Source organism: Nyctibius grandis, chromosome 1 (assembly GCF_013368605.1).
Source record: "Nyctibius grandis isolate bNycGra1 chromosome 1, bNycGra1.pri, whole genome shotgun sequence".
Taxonomy (NCBI): Eukaryota; Metazoa; Chordata; class Aves; order Nyctibiiformes; family Nyctibiidae; genus Nyctibius; species Nyctibius grandis.
Window position 1 is genome coordinate 19,935,333 of NC_090658.1, and position 15,449 is coordinate 19,950,781.

General features: G+C 38.7%; 1 protein-coding gene across 8 annotated transcripts in view; it reads left to right on the forward strand.

The window, feature by feature from the left end:
- The window catches only part of ENAH (ENAH actin regulator), a 101,991-nt gene that overhangs the window by 73,364 nt on the left and 13,178 nt on the right, over positions 1-15,449 (forward strand). For 4 of the 8 annotated variants that reach the window (XM_068399425.1, XM_068399419.1, XM_068399434.1 and 1 more), the window contains 7 exons: positions 4,818-5,137; positions 6,356-7,156; positions 8,988-9,295; positions 9,559-9,695; positions 10,107-10,161; positions 10,854-10,902; positions 14,260-14,326. In XM_068399425.1, coding sequence (XP_068255526.1) covers positions 4,818-5,137; positions 6,356-7,156; positions 8,988-9,295; positions 9,559-9,695; positions 10,107-10,161; positions 10,854-10,902; positions 14,260-14,326 — 1,737 coding nt within the window. The remainder of the gene's footprint in view (positions 1-4,817; positions 5,138-6,355; positions 7,157-8,987; positions 9,296-9,558; positions 9,696-10,106; positions 10,162-10,853; positions 10,903-14,259; positions 14,327-15,449) is intronic. The other 4 variants (XM_068399451.1, XM_068399459.1, XM_068399466.1 and 1 more) reach the window with 2 other exon arrangements.

Here is a 15,449-nt window from a genome sequence, read left to right on the forward strand (position 1 = left end):
AGGGCAAGAGTGGAAATAATTTAAAAAGCTGTTGCAATATTAAAGTAAGTTAATTTAAAAACACCACCACAAAAAAAAAAAAAAGAGAACCCCCCCAGAACACCCAAAAGTGAAGTTTCCTAAGATGCTTTTGGCATGAAACTAATTAAAATCCAAAAAGAAAGTTTCATGAATAGGAACTGTGATAAAGCTAGGAGCTGTTCTGAAATTCTGAAGTTGACTCTGAATCTTAACCCACGTGTACCTTGCGTATGATTGACATGCTGTACAGTTTTATAGCAGTCCCAGCTATTCAATGTAAATTAGCTCTCAGATTCTAGTAATTCATACTTTTAAAATAATTGGAATCACTTTGCCTTAGCATAGTGAGCATTTCACTAAGGTGGCTTTCTGGGGCATTTTTGGTACCTCTTTAGCTTTTTCAAAAGTTCTCCTGGTAGCTAGATACTGTACTAGTACTAGGCTGAAGGATTTTCATGTATTGCTTTCACAATGTTATTGAATGTTCTCGTGCTTTAGAACTGCCGAAGTCCTGACATTTCAGAAATGCCTTAATTGATGTGTAATGACTCTTCTTAATCTACTAATACTTTTGCATAAGATAATTTTGATCTCTGACAAAATTTTAAAATAAAATTATATTATCTAATGCTAACTAAACAAAACCGGGGGATTTAATGCAAAAAAATTTATTTTTTTTTTTTTTTAATAAGCAAAACGAGTTCTTAATCTTTTTAAGCTACAACTGTAACACTTGTTAAACTGTAATTCTTTCTTAGCTTACAAAACTCATCTTTGCTCATTTGGTTGTGTTAAAGCCACTTAATTGCATTACTGGCATACTGATCTTTTGACCTGTGCCACTTCTGTTTTTCTATTCGAAAGGTTTATTAAAATTGTTCAAATGACTGTAAAAATGTAGTGGGTTGTGGTATGTGGGGTTCTTATTTTTTTTTTTGCTTTTCCTTGTTCACAAAGGGATGCTTCAGCAATATATAATGAGAATAAACTTAAAATTATTCTCAACAATGGTGTATTTCATCTCATATAGTTCACTGCATTTTATGTAAGAAAAGGATATATAAGGGAATTTTATATAAGAAATGTTTGCAAGGTATTTTGCTGCCCTCTCTTGGCAGAGTATTTGTATTGTAAGCAAAGTGCTCAACTTGTTCATAATTTTTACATGTACATTTCAAAAAAAAAATCTGGTTTTATTCCTTTATTTCCTGAAGGAATGGAAAATGAGCATTCTTTTACAAAAATAAAATGTTAAATACTGAATCACTCAATATTTATTTAATAATGAGAACTTTTAAATTCAGGTCCTGTGTAAATGAAAGTGGTTGTCTCACTGCCCTTTGTCTATAACTTAGTAGAGAGCCAATACAGTTTGATAGTGTTGCTTGCAGACTGAAATATTTTTTGCTTCAGATTAGGTTTAAAGTGTATGAACACTTAGGTACATTTTGTGATGACAAGTGTGCGTAGTGTGTCTTTATAGCTCTCTGAAGAGGAGAAAACCCCCAGGTAAGCTTCAGGAACATATTAACACATATTAGGAGAACTAGTCAATCCCAAACAAACAGTTTGATTTAGGCATACATTTTAGGCTTTAGCTAAAATTGCATGTAATTACATGCTATATAGCGACAGAGTATACATTTATATACACTCCCATCTCCAACTGCCCCTATATAGAGTGCATACATATACACACATGCGCGCTTACCCCTCTCAATAGGTAGAAAAGCTTTAAGTAAAACCCTTCTGGGTGAGGGCAAATGCCTGGAATACTTCCCTCTGCTACTCTCCCATCCTCTGGGCATTTTTGGTTCAACAGCTTCTTGTGGATGATACCATTTCTGTTTTCTAAATGACATCCCGTGGTTTGTTTGGGTTTTTTTTGTGGTGGATTGGGGTGGTTTTTTGGTTTGTTTTGGTGGGTTGTTTTTTTTTTTTGCCTGATGTGCAGAGGTGCTCTTTTTTTTTTGAGCATTGTGTCGAATCTTTCCTCCCAGCTGTTGTATTGGGATTTTTATAGACCTCCAGTTGTCTTTTCCAGAATGCAGAATTCCAGCTGCTTTAGTTATTTTTAAAATGGAAACTGTTCAGTACATTTGATCATAGTGTTGCTGCTCTTTGAGCCTCTTTAGTTCTGCTGTTTTCCCCCTTTTGAGGTGGGAACAGAGATGCAGGGTTTGTGAAGCAGGATGATGGTATTTTCTATACTGCTCTGTAATCCTTTCCTAATGTGTAGCATCTGGTTTATGTATTTGAACAGAACACATCAATGAAGGGATGTTGTCATAGAACTATCTGTTGTAACTCTAATATCTCCTGAGTCAGTAGTCATCTCGAGTCCAGCGTATTATATATGAATTTAGCAGATTTCCCCTCTCTCCTCTGCATCACTTCAGTTATATCTCAGTTGAGTTTTATTTGCCAATTTTATTGCCCAGTTACTTGGACTTAGAAAATTCATCAGTAGTTCTTGATAAGCAGCCATCATCCGTGCTGTCCTAAATAATATTAAGGAGCTTAGTCGAGCACCTTGCTGTTTCTTTTCTAGGTTGCTTATGAAAATATGAAATGGCACAGCTCTCGGTATGGCTTATTGCAGAACTGCCTTGGTGACGTTGCTCTTATGTGAGAAGTGACCTATATCGAAGTTCTGTTTCTGTAAAGAAATGAAGAACTTAAGAAAAAGAAAATTTAAATATCTGGCAACTGCTTGGTGTGTTGTTAAACCCAGTGAATTGATACCTTCTAGTTTTATAAAGTAAATATTACATGAAATGTTTATAACCTCAAATGCCTTATCTACGTTTTAGTTTTAGGAATAACAGTGTGTACATTCCTAGGTAGAATATGCTAATTTCTGGCAAATTAATGAAAAAGAATGAACAAAATAAAGCTGCTTTGGAGTCTGTAAATGTTAACTCCTGCTCTGAATAGCCTTTTAGCTACAAACATATGTGCATCCACCTCTCCTTTACAAATAAAGAGCCTAAGATGACCAAGCTGAAGTTAGCCGTGATGAAAACCACACCTTCCTCTAATAATAGATTTTATCCAAGGGAAAAAGAGCACATAGTAAAACTAGTTTTGTACAATACAGAGCAAGCAAAAATGTAATGCCAAAAATATTATTAATATCTCTTTTGGAGATTAAATGTCTGTGGTTTATATTGTATTCTCTTGATATTTTGTAGAAATCCTCTACTGGTTCCAAATATGTATCAGTCAATTACCAGACTTTTTGGTGGACTTCAGGGGCTAAAAATCAAGCATTTAACAAGCTGAGCTGCAGCCCTAGTTTCTTAGTGACTGCTATTACAACTTTGTTATATGGGAGAGCAGGAGCTGAGGGAAGAGCTGATACAGGAGCAGAACTATTTTGCTGCTTCTGAGGATGCAGGGCAACAAGTTCAGTAGGGAAAAGTCCTTTTGCTGTACATAATTGCTTATAGCAATTATGAAATGTCAATATTTACTAGGTTTTTTTGTTTATAAAGGAAAAACATTGGTCTGAAAGAGGATGGACTTCAATAGTAACAGTGCATGGGCTGGGGTTTCCAGTTCTGCTAGTATTTTCTGGGCATGAATAGGAGTGAAATAGCTGAAGTTCCCTTCTTTTTCAGACCAGTTTTATATGGCTCTAAGCATATAGTACTACCAATGACCTTTCCAAATAAGGTTGCCAAGTGGCAGTCTATAGCAAATACATATCTAGTAACTTAAGGTGTCAAAATTTACGTCTCCTTTTTGCTTTATAGTTAAAAGCTGTCTGTGCTTTGTTGAGAAGCTATCTTCAGTTTGCATCTGAAGCATGGCAGAAAAAAATGGCTGTGTGCTTTATACACAAGTTTTTCTTTTAAAATGTCATGATTTTTTTTTTGAAAATAAAAATTCATATAGAGAAGGGTAAGTAAGGATATTTTCAGTGATACGTACTGACAGGAACATACTGGCCACAGCTTTGAGGAGGATGTGCTTCAGTTTTGCTTTAGTAGTGAGTTCCCCCAAGAGATGAAGCTATGAAAATCAAAAAGCTGTGTTTTAGCCAGCTAGAAACATATATCTTCTTTATTTTTTTTAAATTATATTAAAAAATATAAAACAAGTTGAGGAAAAAAAAGCAAAAGGGTTGTTTACAGCTTTTCCCACTGTGTTTTTGCAGGAAAGTCCTTTCTTGCAGCCACTTTTGCATGATTCCTTCTTACCCTTAGGAAGTTCTCATCTTGATGCTGGTTAAGTTGTACGTGCATGTAGTATTGTGCAAGTGGACAGGGACACGGGTACATTTTGATGCTTCCGTAAAATTTGGATAAATACCAGCTGACTAGTTTACCTGAAAAACGTAATTTGTTTGGGCATGTTTTTTTTAATGAGTGTTTTGTGTTACTGCTATTTCACTGTACTTTTATTCACTGCTTCAAGTATAAAATACCGTGCAAAGAACAAATGTAACTCCATATCCCAAACTGGGAAGATCGTATCAGTTAGTAAATTAGCAGCGGCAGCTTTCTGTTCTTACCTCTTGAAAGCTGTCTCTCAGAATGTTAAATTAGTTAAGAGGAAATTGGATATATGATTCTTTGTACTGTAAGCATAATAAAACTATTATCCAGCTCAGAAAAATTACATGTAGAATTAAGAATTTTATGTAGGTACAAAAGCTGTGCTTTTGTTCTCGCTGGTGCAAAGATTGTCTCTCTGGTGCAAAGTTTATCTCTTCTTGTCCTCTAACAGTCGCTTGATATTTTTGGTTTTCACTTTGCAGCTTAGTCTTTTTCCTTTTTTCACAATTGTAGACAGTTGCAAGAGCAACAGAGGCAGAAGGAGCTGGAACGGGAGAGGCTGGATCGTGAACGAATGGAACGGGAGAGGCTGGAGAGAGAGAGGCTAGAAAGGGAAAGACTTGAAAGAGAGCGCCTAGAACAGGAGCAACTGGAGAGAGAACGGCAAGAAAGGGAACGGCAAGAGCGCCTAGAAAGGGAGAGACAAGAGAAGGAGAGGCAGGATCGAGAAAGACTTGAACGACTTGAACGGGAAAGGCAAGAAAGAGAACGGCAAGAACAGTTGGAAAGGGAACAATTGGAGTGGGAAAGAGAGAGAAGAATTTCAAATGCTGGTAAGAACTTCAAAACTGAGTGTATTCAAGTACCAGACTGCTCTTTATGTGTTTGGGTGATGGAGCGGGAGAGAAGCGACAAAGGGCAGTGAGTACAGTTGTGTAACGACAGTCAGTATTTCAGGCTTCTGTTTGCTGGAATTGCTGCCTTTTTTTTATGGCAAGAAGTCCAAGAGCTTTGACTTTCCTGTCATAATTTTCCATTAACTCTGAAATAAATGTTTTTTCACTATTTGCTCATGCCATTGCTGTACTCTCTGATTGCTTGAAGAACTTGAATCGTATTGGGCACCTCCAACATTGGTTTAAGTATGATGAGTTAAAATTCTAAATACCTTATCATTGTTTGCTCTATTCGACAAGATGTATTCTCGTTACATAATTTGGAAAAAAAACCCTAAACATATCAGGTTGAGCATGTTAATGTAGCAGGTATGTACCTATATAAGGCAAAGTAATAGTGTGAGAAATGCCTTTCAGTATGAAGTCTTGCTTAATTTATCATTGTAGTAACATTTCAGTGAAATGTATTATATGTATTTGTAGATAAGATAATGCACTGCCTGCGGAAATGTATCCAGTGATAACTGAAAGCCTTCTCGCTTTGGTAATATAATGGAACATTAGTCAAGCACTTGGTTGTTCTTTAGTAACAAACTCAATTTACATAAGAATCCAGTTCATGGTAAAAGTCAAGGAATACTATATAAGAGCTAGTCATTTTCAAGCAGAGGATTTTATTGGTAGTTTTATTCCCAGTACTTTCAAGTTTGCAATGGAGCTTTTTCTGGGCAAGAGAAAGATGATACTTGCTGCATATGGTATGAGTTTTGTTAGTGGAGTTGTAACAAATGTTAAGATCACTACACTTGCTTGCAGTTTGCAACCAAACAAGAAGATAAAAGCTGATAAAAGACTAATTAATCAACCCTATACCTAATCCATCTCACAGATGGGATTTGAGAAAACTCACTCTAGAACGTACTTGTAAATTAAAATGTTGGCACAAAAATAGTTGGTAAAACTTAAAAGTACCTGTTGATAATATGTACAACTTTCCTAACAGTATTTTCACTTGTGCCTAATCCTCTGGTACTAACTGTAGTCTACATTTATACATTTTGTTTGAATGCTGGTTTTGTTGCTTCATTAGCTCCCTTTTTCTCTTTCTCCTTTTTTTTATCCTGCCTTTGCTGCTGCTTTCCATCTTCTGTCCAGCTCCATCTTTCGACAACTCCCCGTATAGCACTCCACTTCCTGACTACTCCAGTTGCCAGCCTCCTTCAGCACCTCCTCCATCATATGCAAAAGCAGTCTCAGCACCAATGTCAGAGGCCACACCGGAGTACGCTGTAGTGACTTCTGCACCACCGACTTCCACTCCCCCTACACCGCCTCTAAGGCACTCTGCATCACGTTTTGCTACATCTTTAGGCTCAGCCTTCCACCCTGTTCTCCCCCATTATGCTACGGTTCCTCGTCCACTGAACAAAAGTTCTCGGCCCCCTTCTCCTGTCAATGCCCCAGCAACTTTGCCTCCAAATACAAAGCCTGTTGCCTGGTCTGCGCCCAGTTTTGCCCCCCTTCCTCCATCTCCTCCAGTAATGATAAGCAGTCCACCAGGCAAAGCTGCCGGTCCGAGACCTGTCCTCCCAGTGTCGGCTTCTAATCCAGTGACCCAAACGTCCACGTCTCCCACGGCTCCTAACGGGCTTCCTGAAAACCTGGCTTATCCGGTTCCTTCACCTTCTACCTCAGGTCCAACTCCACCTCCGCCACCTCCTCCCCCCCCACTGCCTTCCTTTCCACCTCTGTCACTCTCTGGACCTCAAGCTTCTCCTTCTCCCAACTCCCCGAATGCTTCGACTCCCTCATCCAAGCCTAGTGTTCTCCCTTCTCCCTCTGCAGCTACCCCTGCCTCTGTTGAGAACTCTCTAAACTCTGTGCTGGGAGACTCCTCTGCTTCTGAGCCAGTCTTGCAGGCAGCCTCTCAGCCGATTGAAACTACGACCCAGCAGGGTAAGGCTTTCTGTTATTGCTACTAATGCACTAATCAGGAATGCAGTCGAAACCAATTGGTTTTGAAGCCCATAACTGCCCCGAAGAATTAATACAATGCTTCCAAAGTTGCAGTGATCTTAATACCACAACGAAATACCGTTTGGAAAAATGGGGTAAGGGAAACTTGAAAGCTCCATGGATGAGAGCCGGTGTTCTGTGGCCTGCCATAAGTAAAATTCTGATTTCTTAAGCTCTCACCTCTCGAGAACAGAGGTTGTCGAATACTTGCTTGGTAAATCTTGCACTGTTAGTTTATTTGGAACATGCCGTTAAGAGGCAGCATCATCAGTTTCCTAATGGCAGCCAACATGGAAGAATGTATGTGTGGCTTTGGACACGTGGATGACCTTGAGCGAGAAATGAGCTGAACCGCTTTGATACTCTGTGTAGTTTCAAATTTAGAAAGTAGAATGTAACAACTACACCATTTCTTTCTGGACAGTGGTCGTATTTTGATATATGGCTGTATGTGTGCATATGTACATAGACAGGTCTTCCTGTGGTATTCTGCTAGTATAGCTGAATAGACTTCAGAAAAAACATTTGGTTAAGCAGGTGACAGTTTTAAGGGACACACTACCAATATGATAGAAATGTGTTTTACATGGATGTAAATGTCTCTGTTAACCTGAATCCTGCTTTTATATTGATTTAATAGATTTAGGTCTTTGTACATAAGTCTACAGTAGCTCAGCTAAAGGTGTGGGCAGAGAGGCTCCTGGGGGATGAGCAGACTGGCTTCATCAACACAAGCCATGCAGAGTAGATCATGTTTATACTATACTCTTGTCTTAAATGAAGGTGTGAGCTACTCTGTGATGGAGTGGAAGTAGGGTGAATGGCCTTACTTGTAGTATGGAATAAAAGTGTGCACTTGGATGGTGAGTCACCCCAAGAGAGTTTAAAAGGCTTTTATATTTACACAGTGGTTAGCAGAGTAGGAAACCAGGAGGACTCGTCTGTGAAATTACTGCCTGTAGATGTTGCTTAAGGTGGTTGCGCAGGATTTTTGGTAGATTGTGGCAGTTTGTGCAAGGTGAGGGGAAGATGTGTCGGGCAGTTTTCTTAGTAACAATTTCTTAAACTGTTCCTATAATAATAACACAGTGATCATCAGAATATGCTTTCTTCACAATGCATTTTGTATTGCATATTGATGTGAATTCAAAGCATTAAAGGAATCATAGATAAAAAATAAAGAGCTTGTTCCCATCAGCTTAAAATGTGTCAGTCTTCTAACTCACTGATTAGTGTTTGTATTAAATTATTAAAGTCGATTCCTGGAATGTTTTTTAGAGGAGGGATCTTTATACAGCTTAGAAATTAGTGTTGGAACTCAAACAGTTCAAGGGTTCAGATGTTTGGGTGGTGTGTGAAATGCTTGTTAGTGCAATGAAAAGTCATGCTGTGTTTAGCACCATTTGGACAAACAGTATTGTTCCTACGTGGTATGATGCTCATCCCTTACTTGACTCTTTATAAAAGCTTTGCCTGTTCCCTGATGTAAGATTCTTCTTGGTTGCAGCATAGAACCTGACTGGAAGGGTTTTGTATATGAAAGTCTCTGAAACTGTCTGATCTCTTATAGCACACTATGTAATATTTTTAGTGCATTTAATGAGAATGCTTCTCTCTTGCTGAAACTTGCAGTGTTTTCTTGCGTGTAAAAAGGACCCTTACCAGTATTAATGTCTCATACACTGAGCAAAAGAACTAGTATTTCAATGGACATAAGATCTTTCTTTTCTAAATCCTTAATGTAGACTATTTGTTTTCTTTTTGATACTAGGTGTTGTCCAAGGACCGCCTGCACCTCCTCCCCCACCCCCCCTACCCCCTGGCCCAGCTCAGTCTTCAGTAGCAGCCCCACCTCCTCCTGGCCCACCACCACCACCTCCACTTCCACCTTCAGGGCCTCCGCCGCCACCACCACCACCTCCTCCACTTCCTAGCCAAGTTCCTCCTGTTCCCCTTCCACCTCCTGCTCCCCCCCTCCCCACCTCTGGATTTTCAGTGGGATTCGTGTCCGAAGAAAATCGCCCTTTAACTGGACTAGCAGCTGCACTTGCTGGAGCCAAACTTAAGAAAGTCTCACGGGTAAATACAACTCTTGTTTCTTTTTTGGATTCCTGTCTCTAAATCCTGTCTTCCTGAGCTGGTGGTAATTTTTGTTCAACATTAATAGCAGTATCAAGACTTTTGGGGTGGGCTTAATTCATGATTAAAAAAGCATTACAGGGTGTACCACCAGCCCATCACAATTTTATACAGTTGTTTCTTTCTCATCTGTGAATTTTGCTTCTCATTAAGTCAGCTATCATTTTATTTGCCTGTCTACTGTTATTTTGTGTGTTACGAAGGGTGAAGACTCCTCCAGTTCAAGTGGAGGAGGAGGAGGCTCTGCTTCATCTAAAACAGACAGTGGCCGTGGAAATGGTCCACTTCCCTTGGGAGGCAGTGGGTTGATGGAAGAAATGAGCGCCCTGCTGGCCAGGAGGTAAGGAGCTGTTTCTGCTCTGCTCCAGCTGCTTAGTCATTGTAGAGGTAGGATTTTGAGAGCCTGTTTGCAGCTGGCTAACGATCAAATAAACATGAGCTTGCTTATGTGGTTGCTTTGTGAAGTTGGTAAAGTTTTGTGAATAGCCATTTTTACTTGAGTGTAATCGAGTACTTCTGTGTAAGTTTTTGTGCAGTGGTAGGGGAGGGGATACATACTTCAAGAGAAGAAAGAATTGCACAGTTGCTTTGGCAGGAGGGCTTTGCCCTTGAAAGTATTTTGAAAGTACTTTTTTAAAGACTAATTTTCAATTATCTACCTATCAAGCTGTATAAGTCTTTAATTGCACTAAACAACATTCTTCCATCTTAAAGCCATGATGATCTTGGTAATTTTTGTCTCTGCTTATAGGAGAAGAATTGCTGAAAAGGGATCAACAGAACCAGAGCAGAAAGAAGATAAAACTGTGAGTTGAGAAATTTTATCTACTTAACATTATTCAACACAAGGTTATGAGAAAGATTCTAATGGTGTACATGAGAGATTATTCATACTTTACCGTATATATATATACACACACATAACCACTGTTTTGTGAGGTGCTTGCACATTTTCTACATACAATTGAGCAGAACCATTTAAATGGGGTGCTTAGTCTGGAGAAAAGGAGGCTGAGGGGAGACCTTATCGCTCTCTACAACTACCTGAAAGGAGGTTGTAGTGAGGAGGGTGTTAGTCTCTTCTCTCAGGTTTCAAGTGATAACACAAGAGGCAACGGCCTCAAGTTGTGCCAGAGGAGGTTTAGATTGGATATCAGGAAAAAATTCTTCACTGAAAAGGGTTATCAAGCATTGGAACAGGCTGCCCAGGGAAGTGGTGGAGTCACCATCCCTCGAGGTGTTTAAAAGATGAGTAGATGTGGTACTCAGGGACATGGTTTAGTGGTGGACTTGGCAGTGCTAGGTTAATGGTTGGACTCGATGATCTTAAAGGACCTTTCCGACCAAAATGATTCTATAATTCTATGAAATCTATATAAAAAGTGAAATAAATATTTAAACACTTGAGATGAATCTGTTAGATTCACAAGAGTCAAAGGTGTTTGTTTTTCTCTCTTCTTCCTCCCTCCCTTCTCCCTCTCTCCTTCCTTTTAATCAGGAAGAATCAGAGTCTTCAACTTCTAAGGTTTCTTCAACAAGCACACCTGGTAAGTAGCACAGGCTTGTGAACTCTGTGACTCTATAATGCTAAAACCTAATGACAAATCTCAGTTAGCTGTACTGAATTTTGGAGCCTGCCTCTTCTCCCATTATTACAGCCTGGCATTTTGCTGTAGAATGGGTCCTGGTTCAGAAGTGTTTCAGATGATGACAGATAAAAAGAACATCCACTGGAACACTGTGCTTGGTATAGGGTCCTCCTGTGTCAAACCTATGGGGCTGATACATGGAAAGCAGTTGGTAGTGAATGTGAAAGCAAGTTGTCTCAGTTATTGCAGGACACAAGTTGGGACAATAGTTTGTTTCCTTCAAGGCAGACCTACAAGACTATCGGAGTCAGACAGAAACAGTTGCCGCTTCCAGGTACTTCAGTAAAGATTCCCTTAAAAGTGTCCTTTCTAAATCAATTAAGTGCATGGAGTAGAAATTCTTTAACCATGATTCCTCTGCTGAGGTGTGCTTGTGGCAGTTTGGAACTGTGTAGCCAACACTTCTGCTGTCAGTAAGGAAAGCTTACATCTCACCAATTCTGTAGTTGGCCAAGATATCAGCATACATATGTATGCATATTGTAAACGCTTGTCTTACAAGGACTCAAGTAACACTCAAGACTTTCTTTTCCTGTCCTTTAGTAGTATGTTCTTGTACCCTTAGCTTCCCTGGCCGCCTCCCCCTATGTGCATACAAAAGGGGGAGGATGTGCCATATAACCTGCAGTTTGTCGTCTCAAAAGATACTGGAAGCAGAAGGAAGATGACTGGGTAATGAATATACCAGTCTTCAGTATGTTCTAGTTTCTCTGGTGATTGCTTCCCCATGTGTATACTTCTTCACTAGATGATTCAGCCACTTGATGGTGTGCAGGCCTTAATATTGAAAACCACTGTTGTAGGATGAACAAAAGACAGGCTGCCACTGGCTGTGGGATAAAAAGGAGAGCTAGGAGCTAAATGTGTCTAGATGGAAATAACTGGAAAACTGTTAGTATTGAGATACAGCCAGTAGTCTAAAGAAATTAGACTACAAGGCAATAAATTACTTAATACAGATTAAGTTTTTCATCCTTAGCTTAGGAGTTTGCTTCATTCTGTTAAACACAGAGACGAAATTAGCTTTGGGGAAATGACTGCTCTTGGAACAGTTCTTCTAATCATATAGGCACCAAAGAGAGAAATGAAAAACAGTGGAAGTGAAGTGGTTCCTTTAATTGGTTGTCATGATAAGATGCCTTATCAAACTTTTTAAAAATGTCAAATGCATCCAGAGGTTTGACTGTTTTTTTTCAATGGAGAGATTTCACTTCATTTCTTGATGATGTAAAATGCTCTGGTAATGCTGTGCCTCATCATTGTAACATTGTGCTGTTGGGGTGAGCTACCAGAGTTCCACATTCTTTGTCAGGAGGAATATGATGTTGAAAGGGGAGACATTTTTTCTGTCTTGAGCTTGGGTGTCCTTGCACTTATTTTGATACATTTCAACTCAGTTAAGGGGCTGTACTCTCTCTCTCTCCTGTTGCTTACAGGGAGTGTGACACAATGATTACTTAAACATACTAGTCTTTTTCTGTATATGGTATATTCCTTTTAGGGGAAGAAACACACAGTCACATAAAGCTAAGTAAAACCTAAGTTAAAACATGTTAGGTAATAATACAAACAAAACAAGCTCAAAACCATGGGATAGGCAACAGATATATGACCCTTGGATAATGTTGCTGTTTCAGCTAGATAGGCATAATTGTGTGGTCCTTGAGCAAGCTGCAGCCATAGCAAAAGTTTCTAAGTTTTGCAGATACAGCTAAAATAGCTCCAATGGCAGGACAAGTCCTGAAGCCTGGTATAGCGAATTAAGCTCAAGACTTATTACTAGCACTGGCAACCTGTAGTTGGCTGGGTCACAGGCTGTGCTAGCAGACTTCTGCAATTCAGATATTCTTCTCAGTATCTAGCTGCATCCCAGAGAACTTCGTGGTCAATATGGGACTCCGAAAGGGCATTTCTGCCTCTCAGCTTGCCCAGCTTAGCAGAGCTGAGCAATACAAAAGAAAGGGAACAAAACAAACAAATAAACCCCAAATCTGAAATAAAGACTGATAAGATCAGTGGCACATTAAAGTCCTGAGTAAGTAATGATAGCAAGTAAGTAATAACAATTCACACTACAGAAAGACTATTTTAACTTGTGCAGATTGTAAGGGATGAAAACCTGATACATAAGGAATGAAGCATTTGTGGTGATAAGTATGTCCTGAGGAAGGGCTTAGGTGAGACCGCTAAAGTGTAAAAAAAAAAAATATCTCATTCACCATGCAAGAACACAAAATAAGCAGTCCTTAACTGAACTGTTTGCCTTGTTTTGGCCGTGATTTCTGTTTGTCTGCTGTTGACAAACCAACCTGCACAATAAAGCTAACTTTCACATGTGACTTTAGATCATGGTAATAAACTCAGGATAGTGAGTCAGAGTTTATTGGAGAGGATTCTAAGCAGAACTGAAAGCAGGCTCCATAATGGAAAGTGAAGCATCAGCATGTATGATGATAGGTTGGGCTTTTTAAACTTGACTACAAATTAGACTCATGCCTATAGACTAGGCCCAGAAGTCCTCTTCTGCAGTGTATAATGGAGTGCTTGCCCATAGAGTACAAGCTGCTCACACAGGAGAAGAAATGCACAGTAACACTTTGTCTAGTATCACAGATGGTAAGTAAACTACAATCTCCTCTGGATCCCAGGGCAATGTACATTTCATTTTGAGTCTGTATTATTTTGAAAGGGGGAAATGATATATTGCAACTTTAGAAGTATCTTTTTGGGGAGAAGACTTTGGAAAATAAATACCTTGTTGCTGAAAGGTATTCTAGTTGTGTGAGGCTGTATCATCACTGCTGTTGCTTCGTTGAAATTGATACTGAATTAATTTTATATAATTCATTAACAGCTCAGGAAAACTCCTCTAGCTTAAAAACATCTTCCCCCAATATTTGAAGCTGGATATTTGGTTATAGTTCCAGAATTCCATGTTTCACAACTGAAGCAATAAAATACATAAAGTATGGGCAGACCTTCTCCCAGTTGGAGTAAGAATCAAATGGCATTTACGTCTAGAACAAAAGTTAGACTTTAAGATGCTACCAGAACATAAAAGGTAGTATGACTGAAAATAAGATGAATACAACAGGAGGTAGCTCAATATGAAAGAACTAATGCAATGTAGTTTAAAAAACAAACCAACCAACCAAAAAAGGCTGACTTAAGTTGCCAGGTACTTGAAGTTTCCTCACATAAATTACACAAAGAATAGAAAAAGACCGTTTTTAATCTTCTTATTATGTTTTCTAGAGCTAACAAGAAAGCCTTGGGAAAGAACAAATACAGTGAATGGAAGCAAGTCACCTGTTATCTCCAGGTACTTCCTTTTGTAGCAGCTGTCTTTTCCTTAACGTTTGCGGTTGTTTCTCATGTTGCTAAAGATACTGGACTAAAATAGCAATAATCACCTTAATATTATTAAAAGCAAAATGTATGGATTTAAAATTATTGCTGTGAAACTGCTTTTGACAGTTTAATTAAGAATGAAGAGTTGCTTTTGGAGAAATCTAGTAAGTGAAATTCTTGACAGTAAAGTCAAAAGTAAAACCTAAAAAGATTCCTTAACAATTGCTGGTGTATAACTTTGATTATTAAGGTGTATGTTTGCCTACAGCAATGCTTAATTCTTTATATTTCTTTACATTTTAAAATCTGAAATTCCCTGCAAGGGAAAACCAAATTCAGTGCTGTGATTCATGTATTCAGTAGTAAATCTAGTGAACAGGTTTTCTCTTTTCTATTTCTGTGCTAGTCATAGAATGGTTATCTAGAAATTTAAGCCATCATGATAAAGTCTTACCATTTCTGTGACAATTTTCAGTAGCTGTCTCATACCAATCCCAGGAAGTCCATCCTAAAGAAGCGTAGAAATATTCTGCATCCTTCAGTGCATTAACCAATCTTTGGTAACTTGTCAGCAGGAACTTTGGTAGCAGTGGGTGTTTCGGTAGGCATTTCAGTAATGCAAAACAGTGAAATGGCTGCTATAGCAATTTTTAAAAATTTTTTAAAGTATATTTAATTGCCACTTACATTAAGCAGAAGGTTTATGGTTCATTTTAGAATTCCTGTATAATCTGCATACAGAGGTTAAAGGATTCAACCTGTGAAAATCTGACAAAGTTACCTGAACTTCTTGAGAGAAAACAAAAGAACGTGTTAAACGAGAGAATGCTGTGTTTGAAATTACTTGAATTCTCCTTAAAATTCTGGCCTGTTGGAAACAGCTATGCACGATTTGGTGACTAGAGAAGAAAAACCAATTATTCTCTAAGTGGCATTACTTGTCGTCGAGGTTGCCATCGAGGTCTTCAGTTCTAAAATTCAGGACTAAATGCTCTCAGCCTATTTTAGTATCGTTGTCTGTCCTTCAGAAGTAACTAACTCGAGGATCTTAAAATGTCTGCAGCCTTGATTCTGGTTGCTTGCTTTGTTTTTTG